This window comes from Corylus avellana, chromosome ca2, assembly GCF_901000735.1.
Source record: "Corylus avellana chromosome ca2, CavTom2PMs-1.0".
Lineage (NCBI taxonomy): Eukaryota > Viridiplantae > Streptophyta > Magnoliopsida > Fagales > Betulaceae > Corylus > Corylus avellana.
In genome coordinates, this window is record NC_081542.1 from 23,981,168 (window position 1) to 24,005,673 (window position 24,506).

A 24,506-nucleotide genomic window follows, 5' to 3' on the forward strand; every position below is an offset into this window, starting at 1 on the left:
ATTTTAGATTTGATAATGAATTGGAGTATAGGGAAGCTGAATTTTTAAAGCCTCGCAAAACATAAGGTATTAATTGTCACTTAACGATTAAAACGACTCCACAAATGAACGGATTTGCATAAAGGATTAATAAAACATTGTTGGAAAAGGCAAGATGCATGAGGTTAAATGTTAGGATTGCCAAACAATTTATTGGTTTGCCAGTTAATTATGTATGTTTTATCATCACAAATCAATCTTCATCTACAACAACTGATTTCAAGGTTCCAAATGAAGTATGAATAGGTAAACGGGTTGATTTTTCTGTTTTGAAAATATTTGGTTGTCCTAAATACGTTCATGTGCAAAGTGGAAAACAGTAGAATTTAAATCTAAAATCAACGAGACTAATATTAAGGACTATAGGTTATGTGATCCGGTTTCAAAGAAAATAATTCTTAAGAGAAATGGTATTTGATTAGACCTATATCTTAAGAAAAGGTGAAGATAAAGCATAACTGACATCCATATTTGGAATCAAGTCATGGACGTAGAGCTTGATTATCAAAGTTCACCCATGGATAAGAGTAATGATGAACAGTCTCTAAAGACTTCCAGCACCAAGAAAGCCTTATTTTTTAGCAAAACGCAGAGAGAAACATGGGCTAAAAGTACCAAATTTCTATGGATTTAGGAGTTAGTAGAATTACCTAAGTAAAAGAAGGCTATGAGTTGCAAATAGGTCTACAAGAAAACAAGGTTAGCTAAGAAAGCTTTGTGGCCAATGGGACTAGTAGAGAAGCCTTGCGTTATGACTAAACCATGTCCTATGCTCAAGTTCAAGAAATGCTTGAACTTGAGTGGTACTTGTAGATTGTAATTGCCCTTAGAGGCTTTGGCACAGACATCTTGAGGAAATTCATACTATTAGACTTTAGGGAATTCAAGTCAAGGTGGAAATTGATATTGGTGGAATGTCCCATTGTAGAAGAAAAGCGACTTTGGTAGAAAAAAACCACATAGTAAGAGGAGTAGAGTTGTCGTTTGTCCCACCAAAAGAGAAGATTTTATTTTTGTTTTCTCATTTAAAGAAGAATCTCTTGTAAGAAAATGAGATTTGAGTGTGCGTCTTAGGGCTTTAGGTTTTGAGTAACTTTCTCTTCACTATTTTTTGTATTCCATCTTTAATTAGTGAATTCTTCACAATTGCCCCCACTGTAAATATACATCACATTGAAGAAACTACATAAATTAAGGTGTTCTTGTGAGTTTATTTACGTTATTTAATGTAACATATACACAATACCCTTAAGTTTGGGTATACAAATGGATATGGTTGCGGTTATTCTCTCTTAATTGCTACTGCTTTAGGCGGTTATCATTTTTAAGTAACTACAAATGTTAGGTCGATTAGCGGTTAACCGCAACTAGCGGTTATACAGTTATTGAAGGCTGGTTATTAACCGCTAACCGCTTTTTAGAGGTGTCCAAGCGGGGCGGTTATAACCACTCCACTAACTACTAGCCGCTTATAACCGCTAACCGCATAACTGCTTTGGTAGGCGGTTATTAAAAACTGATAACCGCTTAGGGTGGGGCGATTAGCTGTTTTAAGGATAGGAAAAAACGGTTAATAACCGCTAACCGCCTACCCTTATATATAATAATATAAATGTATATTTTTTATATTTTATATTTAAAATATAACATCAAAATGACACCGTTTTGGTTTTTTCTCCAAAACGGCGTCGTTTTGGAGGAAATCAAACACTCACTCACTCAGTCAGATTTATACATTAGGATATCATCATATTCTCTGTCTCAAACTCTCTCTAATGGCTCAAGTCTCACGCGGCACCGTCCCTCTCTCTCGTCTCTCGTCCCCGTCCCTCTCTCTCTGTATCTCTTCTCTCTTGTTCCCTCTGTCTCTCCTCTCTCTCATCATCTCTGTCTCATAGGCTGAATGGCTGATGATCACAATTGGGTGAGTTTTTGTCTATATTTTTTAGTTTATGGACTGCCCTGTTTGTAGTTGTTGAGAAAGTAAGGAAAAAACTCATAAATTGTTGCAATTATTTTGCATATAAAAAAACCGCCGGTTATTGATTTTAATAACGGCTAACCGCCTAAGTGGAGCGGTTGCAGTTATTAAAATTCAATAACCCCCTTAAGCGGTTGCAGTTAGCAATTTTAACCAATAACCGCTTGTAAAGCCCTATAACTTTTCAAGTAATAAACTTTTGGGCCTTATTTAATGTTTTTAGCCTATTTTTAAGGCCTATAAGCAAATATTTTTTGTTATATAATCACACAAACATATGCTAATTAATGCATCCACAAATCCTTACGTCAAACAACTAAAAATGCCACAAATGTTTTACTGCTAATATGTACCATCGCATTTGGCAGTATTTGCAATCAAACAGCAAACAAGCAAATCCTATATAATGTTTACCAAAATTAAAACCCAATTTTAATTATTATTATTATTCTTAATTAATTTTTAACATATATCATATATTATAAACCGATTACTGGCTATCGGTTCCTCGATTATTAACCGCTTTCATCAATCCTTAAAATTCTAGTAATTGGTTCCTCAATTATTAACCGCTTTCATCTATCCTTAAAATTATAACCAAAACCATAACCCGCTTGTACACTCGTTCTCTTAAGTCAATTAAACACACATAAAAGTAAAAAAAATAAAAAATAAAAACTTCATAATTTTTAGTCGAAAAGTCATATTCCGATGGGACAAGACTTCTAGAAGGTGGTAGACCCCTCTTCTAGAAAGGAAAGAAGTTGAAAGTGAAATGCAATTTTTCGTAGGAGTAGGGCAAGTAGGCTATGTTAATATGTAAGTGCGGTGCATGAAACTTCATGCATTCTTTCACTAAATTCAACCCTCCATATAATTTTTAAAATTAGCAGGTGTCCCTCGAGTTGATATTTATATTTTATATATGCTGATCATTGGAGAATAATTAATTTGGGATCGATTTATTTACTAATTGGATCTAGTGAATTAGTAGACTTTTAAGGTTTCTTTATATTGTTTATTTGATTGTTAGAGATTAAATTTAGGGTCAAACTCTAAATTGCGTTTACACACATATTCTACTTTATTCCATTCTATTGATGTAGACCCAATGGCAGATGCAAAGGGGGCCGTGCTTACATCACGATCAATCAAACATTAATTTTTTAAAAAAAATTAAGAGTTAGTTGGCTATATAACTTTTATGTACAACAAAAATATCCGACAAGAGAAGAGAGAGAAGGGATTCAAACTAATGATCTCCGCTTCATGATGCATGGTTTACTGCCGATTGAACTATTCCTTGGAGACATATGTACCTAACGTTACTCGTATGTTATATATTACATTTTTATCTCATAATACTGATGTGACAACTAACTCTTAAAAAAAAATATATATATATATATATATATATATATTAAAATAATGACTAATTTAAATGTTAGCCGCATTACGAAATAATTGTAGAGTAAAAATGTAATTTATAAAATTACTTATTGAAACTTATAAGAGTATTTATGATTTATTTTAAATAGTCTATTTATGATAAGATAAGAAGAATAATTGAGCCCCCCAATTAACTCTCTGTTGACATACTGCATCCGGCTCAAGGAAGTCTAACTTTTTCTGGTATTTGAAAACAGAGTTGTTTATTCATGGCCTCGATCGGCCACGTTATATATATATGGAAGCAATTGTGTATTCATTGATAATAGGTAGAATTCAAGAATTGTTGCCTTGTGGGTTTTCTTTATTGGAGCTATGGAATCAGAAAAAACATGGTTAGGGAGCTCTATCCCCGTTCCCTGTGTTCAGGAGCTGGCGAAGGGGACAACGGCGACAGTGCCGCCGCGGTATGTGCGTTCCGATCAGGACCCTCCAAACATCTCCGACTCCACAGCTTCTTTACCCCAAGTCCCGGTCATCGATATGCAAAAGCTTTTCTCACCGGAATTTATGGACTCCGAGCTGGAGAAATTGCACCATGGAAGCAAAGAATGGGGTTTCTTCCAGGTCATCATCTCTCTTTCACTCTCTGCCACTTCTGTCTTTGTAAAAATGTTTTGACGTTCGAAACTTTATTTTAGATCATGAACTACAGTTTTTGGGAAACTCTTAAAATTCAAAAACTTTTAATTTATACTCATGAATTTTCAATTTCAATTAATTTACCCCATTGATTAGTTTTAGCTACTAACTTCTAACAAAAATGCTTAAAAAGACTAAACTACCTTTCGATTTTTCTTAAAAAAATTTTTAATTTAAAATTAACGGTAAATTTAGAATTTTATAATAATAAAAAAAATTAAGAGTATAAACATCATTTTATATTTTTTAATCTTTAAAATCTGACGAAAGTGATCAATTGAATCAAATTCCCAAACTCCATAAAGCATGTCAACGATTTGAGAGTCCAACATATGGTGACCGACCCGTTCAACCAATATGCGGATTGGATCTTTAGTATTCTGGTCTTGTCTTTTCTTCAATTAATTTTCAGAAATAACGTGAGGGTAAAATAGTAATTTCACTTTTTGTTTGGATTATTTTAACCTCATGTTATAATTAACTGGCTTCTCTCCCGTTCTTTTGAACCAAAAAGTTCCTTGTTCGACTTGTCTTTTCTTCAATTAATTTTCAGAAATAACATGAGGGTAAAATAGTAATTTAACTTTTTATTTGGATCATTTTATCCTCTTATTATAATTAACCGGCTCCTCTCCCGTTCTTTTGAACTGAAGGGGATCTTATTTCATAGAAAAGATATTTCAGCCATTGCAATTGATTTGGCTGGGATTGGCTGCTCAAGCAAATGAATCCCATTGGAGCTCTCTTATTAATTGCTTGGTTGGCTGCAATTTGGTCAATCCCTCATCCTAAATGGATGGATATATATAAGCTTTGTTTTAATTATGGAAACTATTGATATAATTGTTTTGAAAAGTAAAAATTGGAAATGTGGTTTTTTTTTGGCAGTTAATAAATCATGGGGTGAGCACTTCATTGTTGGAGAAGGTGAAATTAGACATTCAAGAATTTTTTAAGCTGCCAATAGAAGAGAAGAAGAAGTACTGGCAACAACCAGGAGAGTTGGAGGGGTTTGGTCAGGCCTTTGTTGTTTCTGATGAGCAAAAGCTTGATTGGGGAGACATGTTCTCCCTTGTCACCCTTCCAACCCATTTGAGGAAGCCCCACTTGCTCCCCAAGCTCCCCCTCCCATTCAGGTCCCATCTCTCTCTCTCTCTCCCTCACATTCACACACACGATTCCCATGAAGCGTTTTTATTAAATACATTGATGATCTGGCAGTGAAAATAATCTTTAGATTAATGATTGATTTTCATTGGTACATCATTCTAGTTGTCTAGTAGTCGTATAATAGTCTAATAAATAGCATTCTATTGGAATTGAGCTGCCATGATCAAACACTTGAGGCACATCTTAAATCATCACATGCAGAGTTGACTTAGAAGCCTACTCAGCTGAGCTTCAAAACCTTGCCATGAAAATTCTTGAACTGTTATGTTTAAGAATGGAAAATAAAGACAAGAAGAACTGCATGTTTAATCTTAAATCATCACCTCATGCAGAGATGACTTAGAAGCTTATGCAGCAGAGCTTGAAAACCTTGCCATGAAAATCCTTGAACTTATGGCAAAAGCTCTTAGAATGGAATATAATGACATGAAGAACCTGTTTGAAGATGGGTGGCAGTCAATTAGGATGAACTACTACCCTCCGTGTCCGCAACCGGAGCTTGCCATTGGCCTCAACGCTCACTCCGACGCCGTCGGCCTAACAATCCTTCTCCAACTCAATGAAATGGAAGGCCTCCAGATCAGAAAAGATGGGATGTGGATGCCAATTAAACCCCTCCCTAATGCTTTTATTGTCAACATAGGAGACATTTTGGAGGTAAGTCTCTTTTTTATGTGATTTCTAGAATCAAACATATGTTTGAGTTACCAAGACTTGTTCTTATGTGTTTTCCATGTATGTTTTTGCAGATTGTGACCAATGGAATATACCGCAGCATTGAGCATAGGGCTACTGTTAACTCAGTAAAGGAAAGGCTCTCTATGGCCACATTTTACAGCCCCAGACTGGAAGGAGATTTGGGTCCAGCCCCAAGCCTTATTACCCCAGAAACACCAGCATTATTCCAAAGAATAGGTGTTGTAGATTACTTCAAGAGGCTTTTCACACGCAAACTCGATGGGAAGTCTTACATTGATGCATTGAGGATCCAGAATGAAGAACAAAATGGCTCTTGAGACTAACCCTTTCATCATAAAAACTCAATGACTACAGTACTTTATAATTAAGGAAATAAATTTCATGAAAGTTATTGTGTAAAGAGTGCCTGTGGCTCCTATGCTCAATCTGGTTGGATTATATGCAAGCCAGATTTAAACAAACACATATTCATGACAAAAATGCTTGTTTTGCTTAATAGAACTTATGATTCCAACGGAAAATATTTTACGTCGAAACAAACGAAGCCTTAATATGATCATTATCCTAAGTTGAGTTTGGTTTCGGCAGCCTATACCCTAAGCTGCTCAAGTCATACTGGGCTCTTATTCCCTTGTGCCTAAGAGTAGATTTTCTTTTAATTATGCTGGATTTGAACTGGGCTAGCTGAGGCCCATATATAAATAGAAGTGCTCAACAATACACAAGTACACTAGGGTAAAGCAAATGTGTGCTATTTTAGCAGGTAATCCAAGCGTAAAGCAACACTCAATGCCAACAGGCTACAAAGCCAAAAAGCCAAAACAAAAAATCTCTCAAAGGAAAGAACATAGAAGAGTACAAAACACTACTTCTGGCTAAACAACAACAAACAACTCACAAAGAAAAGACATCAGCCGCATGCTACCAAAATCTGCATCAAAACAACAAAAGAAACAGAGCATCAGTAGAACTACCAAAACCTCAGCAAAGCATCAAGCACCAGCTCCAAAATGGCTCCACATTCCAGCAACCCAAAACACAACAGGAATGCCAAATCCAATAAAGTAGCACTAGCAAAATAACAAAGCTCAACCAAAACTATAAAGTTTAGGCTTTGAATATGCTTAATACAATCTTCAGTACTGTAATTATTGGGTACTGTATGGTTATTGTGTGTTACCACTTTCAAACTCCCAGATTTATTACATGACACAACCTCCACTCTAATTCATTATCTCCCTTCAACAAACTTACAGCCTCCAATATTTAAATTCTAGGGTTCTATATGGTTATTTCATTTCTAAAACTTCCTATCTTTTGCATCATCACAAATAACATAAACTAAACCCTATGCCAATGGTTCAAAACAACATCATTTTGATGAATTTGTTCATACATATTTGACCTAGTTAGACCAAAACGCAACATGTTCGACCCGAACACAACCCGTTTGACCCATTTCAACATGTATTTATTATATAAAAAATATATATAATCGTATAAACTTGTCAATTTATTTATTACAAACCCAAATCCTATAATTTCGTGTCAAGTTTGCAAATCATGTCAAAACATTTGAGAAAATTGCCTTGTAACAATCATGTCCAATTGACCTATGGTTGAGCCCAAACCACCCATGGTAATTGGGTATACCATGTATATAGTAAAAAGAATATACAATAAAATTAATATGGGAAAAATGCAAAATGTATTTATTGAATTGGAATTGACCCTGCATTTCTGATTATAGTAGTAAGTAAGCAAAGGGTCCTACTCATTCATTTATTATCTGACCAAATACATGTACATGGGTTTTGATTAGTGATTAGGAAGCAGACACACCTACTCATTAATTACCATAACCAAACCCCATTGAAAGCGGTCAAAGCAACAAAGTCAACTTTAAAAATTGGACAACAAAAAGAAATTGAAATCATATTCAAATTCCAAGGCAACACAAAAAGGACCTTTTAATTCTTCGTCTTCTTCTCGACTGCAACGACCTTTTCGTTGGTCTCTTTCTTCAAACACCTCATTTACGTTTTCCATGGTGGTTTTTGTGTATATAGAAGTATAGAACTCCCCATTCTCTGGGTCTCTCTCTCTTTGTGCGTTGGTTTTGTATATTCCACTTTGAAGAAGTATGTTTGATTCTTATCAGCAGCTTGCGGCTGGGCCTTCTTATCAAGAGTCCCTCATGGTTCTTGAGGCTGATATTCAGCATGCCAACGTACTGTGAGTACTCTCTCTGTCTCTCGCTCTCTGTTTATGTTTATTTTTCGTTATTTCCTTCTAATTTTGTAATTGGGGCTTGTTTGAAGTGCGAATTTTAACTGGGTTTCTGTGAATTTTAGTAACGGGGCTTCTGGCATTAATGGGTTTTCGTTTTTTTCGCGAATTGGTTGTGGGTTCTTTTTTTCTTTTCTTTTTTTCAAATAATGTGTTTTCCATTTCTACCTCCCTTTTTTGATGCTGAAACTTACTTATAATGCGCTGGAAATCCCAGAAAGGTCGCATGACTTACTAGGAGTTTGCTTCCTTCTCTTTTTTCTATATTAGTTCTCCTGTTAAAGGATTAATCTCTAACAAATAAAAATAAAACTAAAAAGAAATTTGATTTTTAATGCATTTTAGAAAGAATTTCCAATTTCGGTTTATATGGAATGTGTACGTGATACCTGTACATTATACTGTTTTAGTCATGCTTGATTATGTTGAATCTCTTTCCCTCGTTTCGTGCATTTTAATGTTCATGTGAGTAATGGTCACCCTTTCAAGAAATACTGCAATTCCTCTGATTAGTTAGTAAGGATAAAACTGCTATATTGGCTATGATTTCATCCTGAATTTCCATTATTGGTCACAAATGACTGGTTTATGTAAACCAATTAGGTTTTGCAGAAAATCTGCAATGCGGGAGGCGCAATGTCAATAGTGAGAGTAGTGTTAGACTGGACCCCTTTCAAATTTAATGGTGTATACTATCAATTTTTTTAACAGATATAGAGATTTTCTGTTGAGGACATTAACAGCTTGGATAATCTTTTGACGATATCTATAGTATAACATATTGTTACACCACTTAAGCCAAAAGCTTAAGTTCATGGGTTTTGACCCAGTAATATTATAATAACTGCTCAAACTTGTGATAATTTTTCAATATGAGGCTTAACCTTTTGTCACTCATACACTTATACTTGATTACACCACTTAAGCCAAAAGCTTAAGTTCATGGGTTTTGACCCAGTAATATTATAATAACTGCTCAAACTTGTGATAATTTTTCAATATGAAGCTTAACCTTTTGTCACTCATACACTTATACTTGATTACACCACTTAAGCCAAAAGCTTAAGTTCATGGGTTTTGACCCAGTAATATTATAATAACTGCTCAAACTTGTGATAATTTTTCAATATGAGGCTTAACCTTTTGTCACTCATACACTTATACTTGATTACACCACTTAAGCCAAAAGCTTAAGTTCATGGGTTTTGACCCAGTTATATTATAATAACTGCTCAAACTTGTGATAATTTTTCAATATGAGGCTTAACCTTTTGTCACTCATACACATATACTCGACAATCATCCTTTCACATAAAAGTCCATCACCACATCAACTATACTCTCACTCAAATAGAAGTCTTTTACCAAGTATCATGCTCATTACCAAGAGGGCAACACTCCATTCTACAATGGGTGAGAACATATCAATCACCCTATAGAGGACACCATATAGATGCTGCAACGAACATTTCCTACCGACCCATCAGCTCGGATACTACCATTGGGGAGATTAATATTCTAGGGAGTCTACTTGTAAAACCATAATATAGCGTATTGAAACATCATTCAATTCAAAAACTTAAAACTATGGGTTTGGACTCAATTATGTTACATTAATTATTCACGCTTTGACAACTTTTTAATGTGGGACATACCCTGTTTTACTCACCCGTGCATACTCGACGTGTCCTTACTTTCTCTTAATATTGTTATGTGTTACTTTATTTAATTACAAGTGAGATATTGAGCATTAGCATGGTCACCGAATTGATAGACCAATTTATGATTTTTAAAAATGAGGAATTTTTTTTATTGTCTGGATTAATATGTATGCAGGGCAGCTTCTATTTCAAGAGGCAAGGGTGGCGCTTGTTTTCAAATGAAATTGGTTTACAATCACTTGGCACCCATTTTCTTGTTTCTGCTTCAATGGATTGATTGCTCATGTACATGTCTACTTTCAAGTTATTTAAACCTTTTTCAAGTAGTTGTATTTAAGGTTAGTTTCTACTTCTGTAAGTTTGCATTACTATGCAAATCAGACCATTAGATGGTGCCTTTTCTTTTTTTGGGAAATTTGGTATGTTTGTTAATTTCTTTCTTATTTAGGTGTGTGCGGATGGGAAGCCAAATATCTCTTCATGCGGAAGGAAAGCTACCATCAGAGAATTCTACAGTGTGTAAACCATCTTAAATCCTTTGTTGTACTAGATGGCATTTGGACATCATACAAAGATTTGAAGTGCTCCTTTGTTTTATATAATTTACAAAATGAGTGTGTATTTTTCAAAATTTTAATGGTTCCATTTTAGTATTTTGAGCATTAATTATTAATCTCTATGAATCTAATTAGCCTGCTATGTTTAATATTTGTTTCAAACCAATTTATTCAGAAAGATACATTATTCTTTCAAAATTTAGATCATGTGAAATTTGGAGTATAATAACATACTATTCATGTGCTGTCTTTTTTCTTCACTTATTCATATTCCCCCCTTACCAATAACTGCAGCTGTTATATTACCATCTCTTCAGCGTCTCCATGTTGACTCATTAGAATTTGAAACTACTCATGAGGATGTCCATGGCTTGGAGATGGTTGTCCGTAAGAAATTAGAGGATAAGAGAAAGCTTTCAGATTTGGACTTGGAGAGAGAAGATGAGTGTGGGATATGCTTGGAGCCTTGCACCAAAATGGTTTTGCCAAACTGCTGTCATGCCATGTGCATCAATTGTTACCATAACTGGTATTTCCTATTATTTTCCTCCTTTTCTTTTCAATTTATTTCACTGTGAATTTTAGCGAGAAGCAGCAATTCTTAAGAGTTGGCACCCTTCCCTTCCTTTTATATTTCACAGGAACACAAGATCAGAATCTTGCCCATTCTGCCGGGGAACAATAAAGAGAGTTAATTCAGGGGATTTATGGGTTCTGACATGCAGTAATGATGTGGTAGAGACTCAAACTGTGTTGAAGGAGGATGTATTGCGGTTCCATCTTTTTATAAACAGCCTCCCTGAGGATATCCCAGATGCTTTATTTTTAATGTATTATGAGTACTTATTTTAATCTAATAGATAAGAAGAATGGTGTACAGAAAAAGCCATTTGCACATAATCTGCTGAGGTTGTCACATAAAAAATTTCACTCCCAGTTCATAGTTTGCAGAATAATGTATATGCTGTGTAAGAGACCCAATTGCTGATATTGAAATGCACTTCTTTCCGGCATGATATTGCTTGGGTGTTCATTTGTTGAGATTTCACTAGAGGTCTGATGTGATATCTTGCATTAAACTGAGAAGACCATTTGTATTGTTGAAGCAATGTATGCGTCTTAGTTTATTTCTTGGAATTTGATGAATGGATTATTACCAAGTGTACCAAGTGATGCTGATGAAACAACTGGATTGATTCTTTTGATTAGGCTACTAGCTTTGGTGGTACAAATCTTTTCTCTGAGAGTGACTCTGGATGTTTTGTGTAAGTGCTGCCCTGTATCACAGCACAAGGATGAGTTACCTTGTTGAAGTATTTATATGTTAAACATGTGCTAGTGAACACATTTTCAAGTGTCACCTGCAATTTGATTTATACTTGCAATTTGAGCATGTGCTATATATTCTATTCTTAACCCTGTGCCTCTATTATTATTATCTATACTATTAGAGAAAGGGGGAACTTTCATATGATCTCTCCCTGTGCCTCTCTTTTTCTCCATATTTGCCCTCTTCTGTGAAAAGAGTGCCTTGTACGTGTGCAGCACCTGCAGGAAGCTAGTCCATTCTCAGAATAACTGCTTCAGCATCAAATCAATCCTTCTTCTAAAGTTTCATCTCATATTGTCAAGTTAGTACTTGATAAAATGTTGTAGTTTGTAGTTTGTAGTGTACTCTTGACAGTCTTCTGAAGCTTCATGTTGCTGTGACTTGATTGCTTAAATTACCTGTGTAATCTAGGGATTTATGTGTAATAATCTTGGTTGCCTCTATTACTTCCTGCTCGAGGTGCTTAGAAAGTGGGGAAAAAAAATTGTTTAGAGAGAAATTAAGATTGAGAGTTTCTAAGAAAGAACTAAGAAATTCCTTGGCAAATTTAGAATACATATGATTTGCTTTCTATCTCTGTGACTGGTGCTAGTTTTCCTCTTGATCTTTTTTAACTCTGTTTTGTTTCAACAAATTTGGCCTTGCAGCTTAAACAGGAAAAATCAAATAGTTTTCTCCTCTGCTTTCTTGCTCCCAGTTCTTTTGTTAACAAAATCTGACTAAATTGAGGAATCTAGAACTTTCCAGTTTGCTGATGACTACTCCACTTATGCCTATTGATCTCATACAAAGCTTTTTCTATCATTCTATGTACCATCATGTACACCCTGTAATCTGTTGGATCCAACATGTATCCTTCAAAGACAGCCAAAACATAAATATAAGCATCAACCACCTAATACAGCCAAAACATAAATTAGGCCCAACCTGAATGTCATGTCATGCTGAAAGTGATTCATTTGGGAGTATGTTTGAAAGAAAAAAAAAAAAAAAATAGTGGTTTGAAAACATTAAACTTTTTACCTTTTTAAATTGCAAGGGATTGCATTTTAAAAAAAGCATTATTTTAAAGGCCGAACTGCAATTCTCATTTACTGTGTTTTGAAACAGCTAAACCAACCAGGCCCTTAGTTTGATACTTTCAGTGTTTTTGGTGAATCCTTTACCTACTGAGAACAATAAATTATGCAAGGTTGGAGCATTGAATGGTGATATTGTCATTGTATTCATCTGCTTGCATCTAAAACATTCAAGCGGTTAACTACTTTGGTCTCATTTACAGAACAAGATTCCCTCCATTTCAAATGAAATTGAGAGAATTCGGTTCCCTCATTTACATGTTTGCTTCATGCAATTGGGTCATAATTGGGATTGTGATCAGCTTGAACTTTATGATCTTACCCAACTCTAATTGGTTGCTAATAAATTATAAAAGTAGTGCAAATATTCAAGAATTCTAAAATATGATTTTTAATCCAAAAAAAAAAAAAAAGTAATTAGTCTCATTTGCACACAGGCAGAACTACCCTTTGGGTTGGGGGCTACTAAATTTTTAAAAAGCCCTTTAAATTTTTATGTTTTTTATGAGATGAACCCTTAAAATTATTTTTTTTTTACTCCCTAATTTTATATATATATATATATATATATATATATATATAATTTTACCCCTCTCACATAAAATTCTAGTTCCGCCTATGCATTTGTGTATTCATCACCATTATATTTTAAAAAAGAGATATTATCGCCATACTAGTTAGAACATAGCGTGTCACCAAATAAATTAATAACTAACGCAAAGACTTGAATGGAGTTGGCCACATTAAAATTACCTTCTAGAGAGATCGTTTATTTATTTATTTTCAAAGTTGGTCCGATCTATTGCTCTTTTGATATGCCTATTTTGCATTTGAGTTTTACTTTTATTTGTAGGTTTTTCCTGACTATTAGTTATTTTATTATTATTATTTTTTGTCCCTGTTTGGCGGCCTTATGGGTTGATTGAGAGGCAAATCGTGAGAAGATTCAAGTTCAACTACAAGACCACATCCTGCTTCAGTTGAAAATTTTTTTAAAAAAAATGTTTTCATATTTTCTCATAGAAAAGAAAATATGTCACCATGTGAATACGTCATCCAAAGTCATTGTCCAGCATTGGTGCGTGGAGACCTACTTCCTAGAAAGTACAACAAAAGAGATATCGAAAGTACTTAGATTATGACTAGGAAAGAGGAGGGAAAAAAAAAGATAAATGGCCAAAGACATTTTCAATTTTGACATAAAGAAAGAAAGAAAAAAAAATGAAAAAGCATTAAGAAATAATTGTTATGCTTCTTGTTTCTAATTAAAATTGGGAAAGGGTTACAAGGAAATATTTATCATTCTTAATCCGAAATAAAGAGAGAGTGTGAGATCTTAAAAAAGTAAAAGAATAATAGATTAAGCCGAACATATCTGACCCCCACTTGAAAACAATAACCATCAGTAGTAGACATAATAATTGTTTCTTTTACAGTGTCTGATTCAGACACTAACAGTAATTCTATCGCTTCAGCTTTAACAACAAATGAAGATAGAATTAAATACTGTCAGAGTTGGAATCAGAAACTGTAAAAGAAACAATTGTTATTTTTATTATTGGGTTAATGTCACCCTATTCAATGTATTCATAGATCCCACACATTAATAAAATTCAACCGCATATCATTCTTTCACTTCAACCCTCTCTCTCTCTCTAGAAAAAAATTGAGGGTAGCATATTTAATTTATGCCATCCAATAGTAGTCAAATTTGTAGGGCAGACCAAGAATCCAACAAATAAGAATTAGTATTAATTGGAAGAAAAAAAAAATTACCTTTTAGAGAGGTCGTTTATTTACTAATTTTTAAGATTGGCATGATCTATTGCTTTTTTTTTTCTTTCTTTTTTATGCTTATTTCAGGTTCAGGTTTGACTTTCGTTTATTTATCTGCTCCTATTGGAGGGTGCATTTACACCCGACCTAATTGAAGTTATTCAATTTTTATTTCTTTGCTTTATATATATATATATATATATATATATATTAATGTGACATAAAGGTGAAAATTATTTTAAATGGTTATTTATTAATATTTTGGTTTGAAAACAAAAACCAATGAAAAAGAGTTAAGAAACAAGTGTTATATATGCTTATTATTGGGTTAATCATCATGTCACCCAAGTCATAGATCCCACATATCATACTCATATACTAAATCAACTCTTTTTTCTTTGTTATATATATATTAAAAAAAACAAAGAAAAAATATTTTCTCTAATTAAGTAAGTTGAAAATTTCTCAAGCTCAGTCTATACCCTAAAAGGGAAATGATGGTACTCTTCTGGTGTTCTCATACTCTTAGGTGGATATTATTTTCTAAATTTTTTTTAAAAAAAATGGCTCTTATTTCTCTTACACGATTTTTAGAAAATAATATTTACTATGACTAGGAGAAGAACACTAGAAAAACACTTGGAGAGTGGAGAGCCCCTGCTTTTAGTTGGAAAACAATTCTAAAAGAATCCGAATATATATATAGGGGGGACATTTGGATTCAGAATTGATCACATACTTTTTGGCAAGCCTTAATTAGTTAACTGATGATTTTACCATAAATAGATGATTGGTAATATAATTATATAGGAGTTGTCAACAGACACGACTAGCTCAGAAGTATTAGCCACTAAAATCTCACATTAATTTAAATTTAAAAAATCTGGATTTAGCCTTTGTACGTGCTATAAAAAATAAATAAATAAATAAATAATACAGAAGATTTTGTGTAGTTGTTTTCATTATTCAGATTTAATTTTAAATTTTTTTATGAAAATAGATATTGAAATTAAATCTGAAATAAACAAAAATACAGAAAAACTTCTATAATTTTTTTTTTTTTTAATAATTCATATTTAAGTTTAAATTTTTTATAAAGAAACCTCTTCAATTCCCATCAGATTTCCTTCTTAAACACATCCTCTGTTTTTTTTTTCTTCGATACTCATCTTCTGCTGGTACGTCTCTCTCTCTCTCTCTCTCTCTTTTTCTAATCCTATGAAACAAATTAATGTTTTTGTATATAATTAATTAATTAATGTGTTTATAAATCTGTAGAACCATAAAGATGGACAAGGAAAAGGAAAAGGAAATGAAGGAAGGTGGCAGCCATGGAGGAGGAGGCCGAGGAGGAGTTGTTGCCGTTGGAGCGGCAAAAGTAGTGAAGAAACAAAAGGTATCGTTCCATAAGCTGTTCACCTTCGCCGACCGGCTCGACGTGATCTTGATGGTTGTGGGGACGATATCAGCGGCGGCCAATGGGGTGTCGCAGCCGCTCATGACAGTCATCTTCGGCGGACTCATCAACTCCTTTGGCAGCTCCGATCCATCCCAGGCCGTTAAAGAAGTCTCTAAGGTTTGTTTTCTTGCAATATTTTGCAGGTTTTTTTTTTTTTTTTTTTTCTTGGCTTGCAAGTAATGTTGCACGAATTAAGAAATACAACATAATTTTACCAAAAGTTAAACGTTTGGTAAAATCTATTCAGCTTTTAAAATATGGACAAAAATTTTTTTCAAATCAGTCTGGAAGAAATATCCTCCAACTCATGTAAAATAGTGTCAAATGTTTATAAATATTTAAAATGCACATTAAATTCAGTCTAGAAAATATTTCCTCCAGACTGATTTGGAGGAAATTTCTATCTTTAAAATACTACAGGATTCAAAATCACAATTTTGGCGTACAAGATCAGGTACTCGCAAACGCAGTCTAAATGAAAATATGTATAATAATATACCTCCTCTTGGAAGCTAAATGGCACAATTTGACTGCAAAATGACTAGGGTTTTATTTCTTGGCACAATTGAATTACTAATTATATTTGGGTGTTTGATTTTCAGATGTCACTAGAGTTTGTATACTTGGCTATTGGTGCGGGCATAGCTTCATTTCTACGTAAGTGCAAATGTTCCTTTTCTCTCTTGCATGATTGCATGCGTGTTTTCTTTCTTTCTTGAGCATAATTTCTATTGGGAAGTCTTATTCCGGTGTTTACTTAGTTCTAAATGAATATTATTTTAGAAAAAGAAAAAGAAAAAGAAAAAAAAAAAAAAAAAGCAATACTTATTTTTCTCACTTGGTTTTTAAAAAATAATATTTATCTATGATTATAAAGATATCAGGAAAACACTAAGAGAACACCTAGCATTCCTTTTCTATAAGCATCTAATGATCAAACACCTAATTTTCCTATAACTGGCTTTTGATTTGAATCAAATTTCACCATGTGAATTATGTTCAGATTTGATTGCAATTAAATCGCATTCAGATTTGATAGCCTTATTTAATAAAAAAATAAAATAAAAAACCTTAGTTGTATGGCTTTCACTTACCACATTTTTCTTATAAATATGAGTCATTTGTATTGTAACCGTTAGAGCAATTCCTAGGGTAGTGGTGGATGTGGATGTTTAAAACCCAAAATTCTTTTGTACCCATTTTCTCTTGCTCCTGCTATTTTTCTCGTATTTCATATTTTATTCCAAATCTTTACTAGGTATCAGAATTAAAGTTATGAGTTTAAACTCTCGCTCCTACAATTTACCCTACATTTCAATCAACCAGTTCCACACGTTAAAAGAAGTCTTAAAATATTATTAAATAATTGAATTTACCTCTTCTTATCCATTTACGCTTTCATAATTATATAATTGGTGATTTATTCCAAATCTTTTTCAAAGATCACATGTCGATCACTAAGGAGTACTTTTTAACAATTGATGGCTTCCATTTACGCTTGCATTGATATATTGCAGAGGTGGCATGTTGGATAGTTACAGGAGAAAGACAGGCCTCTCGAATTCGTAGTTTGTACTTGAAAACGATACTGAGGCAGGACATTGGCTTCTTTGACACTGAAACAACAACCGGAGAAGTCATCGGGAGGATGTCCGGCGACACCGTGCTGATTCAAGACGCCATGGGTGAAAAGGTAAATTCTCATTCAACACCATTCTCTTTCTTCATCTGGGTTTTCTCTACTTTCCCATGCATGTATGCAAGAAGTTCCATCTCTCCATGTTAATTTGTTTAACATATATATATATATTGACAGGTAGGGAAGTTCGTACAGCTGGTTTCTACATTTGTGGGTGGATTTGTGATTGCGTTTGCGAAAGGATGGCTTCTTTCTCTAGTGTTGCTTTCCTGTATACCTCCCATTGTTATTGCTGGTGGAGCCATGTCTATCCTCATGGCTAAAATGTCAGGCCGTGGACAAGTTGCTTATGCTGATGCTGGGAACATAGTAGAACAGACCGTTGGAGCCATAAGAACAGTAAGTCATCTATATGTTAGTTGTCAACGCTATATGACTAGTACGACTATGATGACGTGACAGTGAAAATTAGTCATTAATGTTTCTTTGGAAAAATTTCACGTAATCTCCTAAAGTTTCATTGCTTTTATAATCATCTTCCAAACTTCAAAAAACTCTCAATTTAGTGTATTCAATTTTAAAAAATATGCAATGTCACTCGTATTGTTAAGGTTTGGGGTTTAATCAGACGGTAAAGGGGTGAAACAACCCTTATACCTCCTTAAAATTTATAACAATACAAAATTACCTTAATTAATATCTTTTTTTATATATATATTAAAAAAAAAAAAAAAAAGGTATTTCATGAACTTTTAAGGTCTTCGCTAGGATTTGTGACATTGTAAATTTTTTAAATCACTAAATTGAGAGATTTTTTAAGTTTGGAAAGTAATTACAAAAGCGATGAAAGTTCAGGGAGATTTAGTGAAGTTTTCTTTTTTACAAAGAAACTTATTGATCCAAAAAGGCTAATTTTCACTGGCAAGTCGACCGGACATTTATAAGTACTACTTGCTTCACCGAAATCCCAGATTCTTGAATATATTTTTAATTTGTGCAAGGTTGCTTCTTTTACTGGGGAGAAGCAAGCAATAGAAAAGTATAACAAGAAGTTGAAAATCGCCTACGCTGCTACAGTTCAACAAGGGCTGGCCACAGGGGTAGGGCTAGGTTTAGTTCTTGTGATTATATTTTGCAGTTATGCCCTCGCGGTATGGTATGGATCCAAACTTATCATTGAAAAAGGATACAGTGGGGGACAAGTCATCAATGTTATCATGTCCATCATGACTGGTGGAATGTAAGTACCCATCATATCATATCATTACAAATATTATATATACTTATAGATTTACACAAACAAAGAAAAAACAAGCGGGACGGTCTCAATCGGTATTCAGTCACCCAAAAATCTGATCCAGATTGCCATAAGATTCGATACTGATGATTTGTTTTTATGAAAGAACGTAGAATGCAGTTTTAGATACTTTTTGTTTTAGTGATACTCGTATTGTGTGATAAATTACTTCATTTGTGTTTTAAATTATATTTATCGTATTTTTAGTCCGGTTCTTACAATAATGATTTTCTGGCTCCGGTACTTACTCCCATATGTTTGTTTGTGATCTTCTGGACTAGGTCATTGGGCCAGACATCCCCTTGTATGAATGCATTTGCATCAGGGCAAGCTGCAGCATATAAAATGTTTGACACAATCAAACGAGAACCAAAGATTGATGCCTATGACACAAGTGGGATTGTATTGAAGGACATAAGAGGTGAGATAGAACTAAAAGATGTGCACTTCAGGTACCCTGCAAGGCCAGATGTGCAGATTTTTTCTGGATTCTCATTGCATGTTCCAAGTGGCAAAACTGTTGCCCTAGTTGGGCAGAGTGGAAGTGGGAAATCTACAGTGATCAGCCTAGTAGAAAGATTTTATGATCCTGATGAGGGTCAAGTGCTTGTAGATGGTGTGAGTTTGAAGAAGTTGCATCTTAAATGGATAAGGGACAAGATTGGCCTTGTTAGTCAGGAACCTAATTTGTTTACAACAACTATAAAGGAAAACATAGGATATGGGAAAGAAAATGCAACTGATGAGGAGATTAGAAATGCAATTGAGCTTGCTAATGCAGCAAAATTCATAGACAAACTGCCCAAGGTAATGTTAAATTCCTAGTCCTTTGTGTTTTTGGTGCTTCATAAGTCTTTTAGTAATTGAAATTCAAGAAGAGGGTTGGCTGCATTTTGTTTACAGGGCCTTGACACAATGGTAGGGGAGCATGGAACTCAGCTTTCTGGTGGACAAAAGCAAAGAATTGCAATTGCAAGGGCCATTCTGAAGAACCCTAGAATCCTGCTCCTCGATGAGGCAACAAGTGCATTGGATGCTGAGTCTGAACGCATAGTTCAAGATGCACTGGTGAACATTATGGAAAATAGAACAACTTTGGTTGTTGCACATCGTTTGACAACTATTAGGAATGCTAACATTATTGCAGTGGTGCAGCAAGGGAAAATTGTGGAGAAAGGTAAAACTCAACCTGCTATTTTTATACCCAAATTGCCAAACTTGTTGCAACGCCCTTGGCCCGTTAGGGTGAGGTTTGTCAACTTGTTATCGTAGAGGCGCAAAGCATTATAAGGTTTAATTACCACTACCAACTTAAATTTAATTGTTTCAGTAAACCTTATAATGGTTTGCGCATCTAAGAGCACTAGCAACAATACTCTATAGCTCATTTCCTTCCTTATGTTTAGGAAAAATTAAAAATCAAAATCAAAAAATAAAACATTAAAACACACCCACATCAGAATCCTCATATTTAACCTATATCAATGGGTAGCTACAATGTTTCCCAATGCATTAGGAAACACTGTAGCTACACAATACTTCATTAAATTATAAACAAATCATTCTCTCTCCTCTCTTCTTCACGCATCCCTATGAAAACAGTGTAATGATAAAAAAAAATAAAAAAGAAAAAAAAATAGAGATAAGAGTAAAAAATAGTATTTGATTGATATAAGAAAAAATAAGAGAATCTATTGTGAAGTGTTTTTTTATAAGGAATCAAAAAGTAGTTTTATTCCCTAAATGTAGGAAAAATAGTTAGGAAGCTGCTGCTAGTGCTCTAAGAGGCCGGAGGCGTGGCGTTACACATGTGATCAATCACCAAAATTATTAAGTGTTTTGAAAATTTGAATTCTAGGAACTCATGTGGAGTTGATAAGAGATTCAGATGGGGCTTACTCCCAGCTGGTTCGTCTGCAAGGAAGAGCTAAAGCAGAAACCACTGAAACCTCTGACACAGATAACAAGGCAGATACAAATTTAGATAAGAGCATGGCCAAACTTGGGAGCCAAAGAAGATCTCTGGCGAGGTCCTTAAGCAGAGGTTCATCCGGTAGCCAGGGGTCTTTCGCAATGAATTATGCAGTCCCCGGCGTCCCGATCAGTTTTCTTGAGACTGAAGATATAGATGAGAAGGATTATGAAATAACAGATATGGATATTGAGAAGCGTAAAAAGGCTTCCACAAAACGGTTGGCCTACCTGAACAAGCCTGAGATTCCAGTTTTGCTGTTGGGATCTGTTGGTGCAGCCGTACAAGGTGTGATCTTCCCCATCTTTGGCCTCTTACTCTCATCAGCAATAGGAATGTTCTTTGAACCTCCAAGCCAGCTGCGAAAAGATTCTCAATATTGGGCAAGTGTGTATGCAGGTTTGGGTTGCATTGCTCTAGTGGCCATTCCTGTACAGAATTACTTCTTTGGAGTTGCAGGTGGGAAATTGATACTGCGAATTCGTTCCATGACATTTGAGAAGATTGTGCACCAACAAATAAGTTGGTTCGATGATCCTGCAAACTCAAGGTGTGTTAAACATATGGTAATTCTTATGTGTTTTTGATACTTAAACTCTTAAGTCTCCACATATCGCTTAAGCTTATAGAAAATGGTAAATTAAACATATGGTAATTCAAACTCATAATCTCTGCTCTGATACCATACTAAATTACTACTTATATCACAAAAACTACTTTAACCCATAGACAAAGATTTTCTCCAAACTGTTTGGAGGAAAATTGCCATGTGTCCTTTACGATGTAATATGTTTGCACTTTTTCAGCGGCGCAATTGGTGCAAGGTTGTCTACTGATGCTTCCACAATCCGAAGTCTTGTTGGTGATACCCTGGCTCTAGTTGTGCAGAATATAGCAACAGTCATTGCAGGGCTAGTCATAGCATTTACAGCAAACTGGATGCTGGCTTTTATAATTCTAGCTGTGTTGCCCTTGGTGTTAATACAAGGAGCCCTTCAGGCCAAGTTTAGCAAGGGGTTTAGTGCGGATGCCAAGGTCGGTTTCCTCCTCAAACTTCTTCTGCAAATTTATGAAAGGAATGTGTTGGATAAATCATCACTTATCTCAAAAGCTTAAGCTAATAGGAATGGTGAATGATGGAGACAATGTTATCTCACAACTTATCCCAAAAGGTTAACCGTTTCAGGTGATGTATGAAGAAGCGAGTCAAGTGGCAAATGATGCCGTCGGTAGCATCAGAACTGTTGCATCATTTTGCTCTGAAGAGAAGGTGATGGGTTTGTACCAGAAGAAGTGTGATGGCCCCAAGAAACAAGGAGTTCGATTAGGACTGATAAGTGGGATAGGTTTGGGCTTCTCTTTCTTTGCACTCTACTGCACCAACGCATTCTGTTTCTACATTGGTTCTGTTCTTGTGCAACATGGGAAAGCAACATTTGGGGAAGTTTTCAAGGTACTGTTTGGTTCTTTCCTCTCATCTCCATGTAGGGTTGCTTTCCTTCTAGTTCTAACCAATGAGAATTTCTGCAGGTTTTCTTTGCTTTGACAATATCAGCAGTAGGGGTTTCCCAGAGTAGTGCCTTGGCTCCAGACAGCAACAAAGCCAAGGATTCAGCAGTTTCAATACTTGATATTCTTGACAGCAGACCTAAGATAGATTCAAGCAGCACTGATGGCATCACACTACCATCTGTCACTGGGAATATTAAGCTAGTTTGTGTCAGCTTTAGATACCCCACACGTCCAGATATTCCAATCTTCACAAACCTGAGTTTGAATATCCCCTCTGGAAAGGTATAACATCAGGACCATTTCTTTTCTTTTTTCTCCCTTACTGATCTCTTCTTGGTAATGTTTCAAGTTGTTGAAAAACTCTGATGTTTGTATGCTCAGCTAAGGGTGGCAATTCTTGTTCGTGTGTCGGGTTCAGATCATGTCAAGATATTAGTATAAATATATATAGATCAACTAGAACCCGATCCATTTAATTATATGGATCATACTCCACAACCCTAACCAACTATTTTCATGTCGAGTTCGCAGTTCATGTAAAAATTGCCAACTCTGCATTTGTCTGAAACTTGTCTGCTCTTCCACTTGACATATACCCTAGTAATCATAAGAGTTCAAAACACATTTCAACTATCTTATCTAGCATGTAGCTCTGCTTTGTCTATGTGCATATATTGATAAATTAGTTATGAAAACACATTTGAGCTGGAAATTCTTTTTGCAGACGGTTGCTTTGGTTGGAGAAAGTGGCAGTGGGAAATCAACAATAATCAGCCTCATAGAGAGATTTTATGATCCTGATTCAGGTACTATACTGTTGGATGGTGTGAAGATCCAAACTTTCAGGATAAGCTGGCTTAGACAACAGATGGGTTTGGTCAGTCAAGAACCTATCCTCTTCAATGAAACCATTCGTACCAACATAGCCTATGGCAGCCAAGGGGATTCTACCGAGGAAGAGATCATTGCAGCCACAAGAGCAGCAAATGCACACAACTTCATATCCTCTCTGCCTCAAGGCTATGACACCTCTGTAGGGGAACGAGGAGTGCAGTTATCCGGCGGCCAAAAGCAACGGATTGCCATTGCAAGGGCTATACTAAAGGACCCAAGAATCCTTTTGCTCGATGAGGCCACAAGTGCACTAGATGCCGAGTCTGAACGAGTAGTACAGGATGCTCTGGATAGAGTGATGGTAAATAGGACGACTGTCATTGTTGCTCACCGCCTTACCACGATCAAAGGAGCTGATATAATCTCGGTGGTGAAGAACGGCATAATCGCCGAGAAGGGAAGCCATGATGAGCTGATGAAGATCAGTGATGGGTCCTATGCCTCCTTAGTAGCACTTCATATGAGTTCTTCAGCATAAGGTGAAAACGAGAACCAAAAATAAAACAGTAGGACAAGCCCTATCTTGCTTTGCAACCATGGATAACTTTAGGTGATGTAAGAAGAGCTTTACTAGCAAAAAAACCGGTTTCGCTCTAAATGTAAATGGGAAGTTGTTTATACAGTAGAAACAGTCGGATCCCATAACTCTAACCCGTTAATATCGTGTTATATTTGTGTCGGGTTCCCAGATAAGATCGTGTCAAAAATTGTCTACCGTAAATGTCACATTTCAGGCTTGGCTTGTGTCAAAGTATAGATATATACTTTTATAAGTCAAACTTAATTCGACGCACTTAATTGAATCCATCAACTTTAATTCGTTAATTTTTATATTGGGTTCATATCGAATTTACAGTTCATGCAAAAATTATTTCCCCTAGTTTACCTCATGTAAAGTGCATATGTACAAGCATATCAATCTTTATGGAGTAATTCTAAAAGTCACTTTTGTGTCCCTCAAAAAATGAGATGACTTTTAAAATCATCATTCGATCAAAATCTAATAGTGATCAATCATAAGCCTAATAATAATTTTAAGAACCACATCATCCTTGGATGAA

At 35.0% G+C, this 24,506-nt stretch overlaps 3 protein-coding genes across 3 annotated transcripts; all 3 read left to right on the plus strand.

Moving 5' to 3' along the window:
- Positions 1-3,604: 3,604 nt before the first annotated feature.
- LOC132172313 (oxoglutarate-dependent flavonoid 7-O-demethylase 1-like) lies at positions 3,605-6,501 on the plus strand. The gene is made up of 4 exons (XM_059583790.1): positions 3,605-4,036; positions 5,000-5,247; positions 5,614-5,938; positions 6,031-6,501. Exons 1-4 carry the CDS (start codon positions 3,785-3,787, stop codon positions 6,295-6,297), a joined length of 1,092 nt encoding a protein of 363 aa, XP_059439773.1. The 5' UTR covers positions 3,605-3,784; the 3' UTR covers positions 6,298-6,501.
- A 1,442-nt stretch (positions 6,502-7,943) lies between these two features.
- LOC132171115 (E3 ubiquitin-protein ligase AIRP2-like) lies at positions 7,944-11,614 on the plus strand. The gene is made up of 5 exons (XM_059582344.1): positions 7,944-8,215; positions 10,106-10,268; positions 10,379-10,445; positions 10,782-11,016; positions 11,129-11,614. The coding sequence occupies exons 1-5, from the start codon at positions 8,124-8,126 to the stop codon at positions 11,337-11,339; spliced, it is 768 nt and encodes a 255-aa protein (XP_059438327.1). The 5' UTR covers positions 7,944-8,123; the 3' UTR covers positions 11,340-11,614.
- A 4,346-nt stretch (positions 11,615-15,960) lies between these two features.
- On the plus strand, positions 15,961-24,082 carry LOC132169386 (ABC transporter B family member 9). Its single transcript, XM_059580424.1, has 12 exons — positions 15,961-16,248; positions 16,734-16,788; positions 17,649-17,824; positions 17,948-18,169; positions 18,772-19,010; positions 19,349-19,874; positions 19,971-20,244; positions 20,926-21,589; positions 21,846-22,074; positions 22,226-22,492; positions 22,570-22,833; positions 23,276-24,082. Exons 1-12 carry the CDS (start codon positions 15,961-15,963, stop codon positions 23,921-23,923), a joined length of 3,852 nt encoding a protein of 1,283 aa, XP_059436407.1. The 3' UTR covers positions 23,924-24,082.
- The last annotated feature ends 424 nt before the right edge of the window (positions 24,083-24,506 follow it).

Coding starts and splice junctions, on each gene's coding strand:
- LOC132172313 (XM_059583790.1), top strand. CDS start 3,785: ATGGAATCAGAAAAAACATGGTTAGGGAGCTCTATCCCCGTTCCCTGT. Junction 4,037..4,999: donor AAGAATGGGGTTTCTTCCAG/GTCATCATCTCT, acceptor TTTTTTTGGCAG/TTAATAAATCATGGGGTGAG. Junction 5,248..5,613: donor AAGCTCCCCCTCCCATTCAG/GTCCCATCTCTC, acceptor CACCTCATGCAG/AGATGACTTAGAAGCTTATG.
- LOC132171115 (XM_059582344.1), top strand. CDS start 8,124: ATGTTTGATTCTTATCAGCAGCTTGCGGCTGGGCCTTCTTATCAAGAG. Junction 8,216..10,105: donor ATTCAGCATGCCAACGTACT/GTGAGTACTCTC, acceptor ATATGTATGCAG/GGCAGCTTCTATTTCAAGAG. Junction 10,446..10,781: donor TACCATCAGAGAATTCTACA/GTGTGTAAACCA, acceptor CAATAACTGCAG/CTGTTATATTACCATCTCTT.
- LOC132169386 (XM_059580424.1), top strand. CDS start 15,961: ATGGACAAGGAAAAGGAAAAGGAAATGAAGGAAGGTGGCAGCCATGGA. Junction 22,075..22,225: donor GGTTTAGTGCGGATGCCAAG/GTCGGTTTCCTC, acceptor TAACCGTTTCAG/GTGATGTATGAAGAAGCGAG. Junction 22,493..22,569: donor CATTTGGGGAAGTTTTCAAG/GTACTGTTTGGT, acceptor GAATTTCTGCAG/GTTTTCTTTGCTTTGACAAT.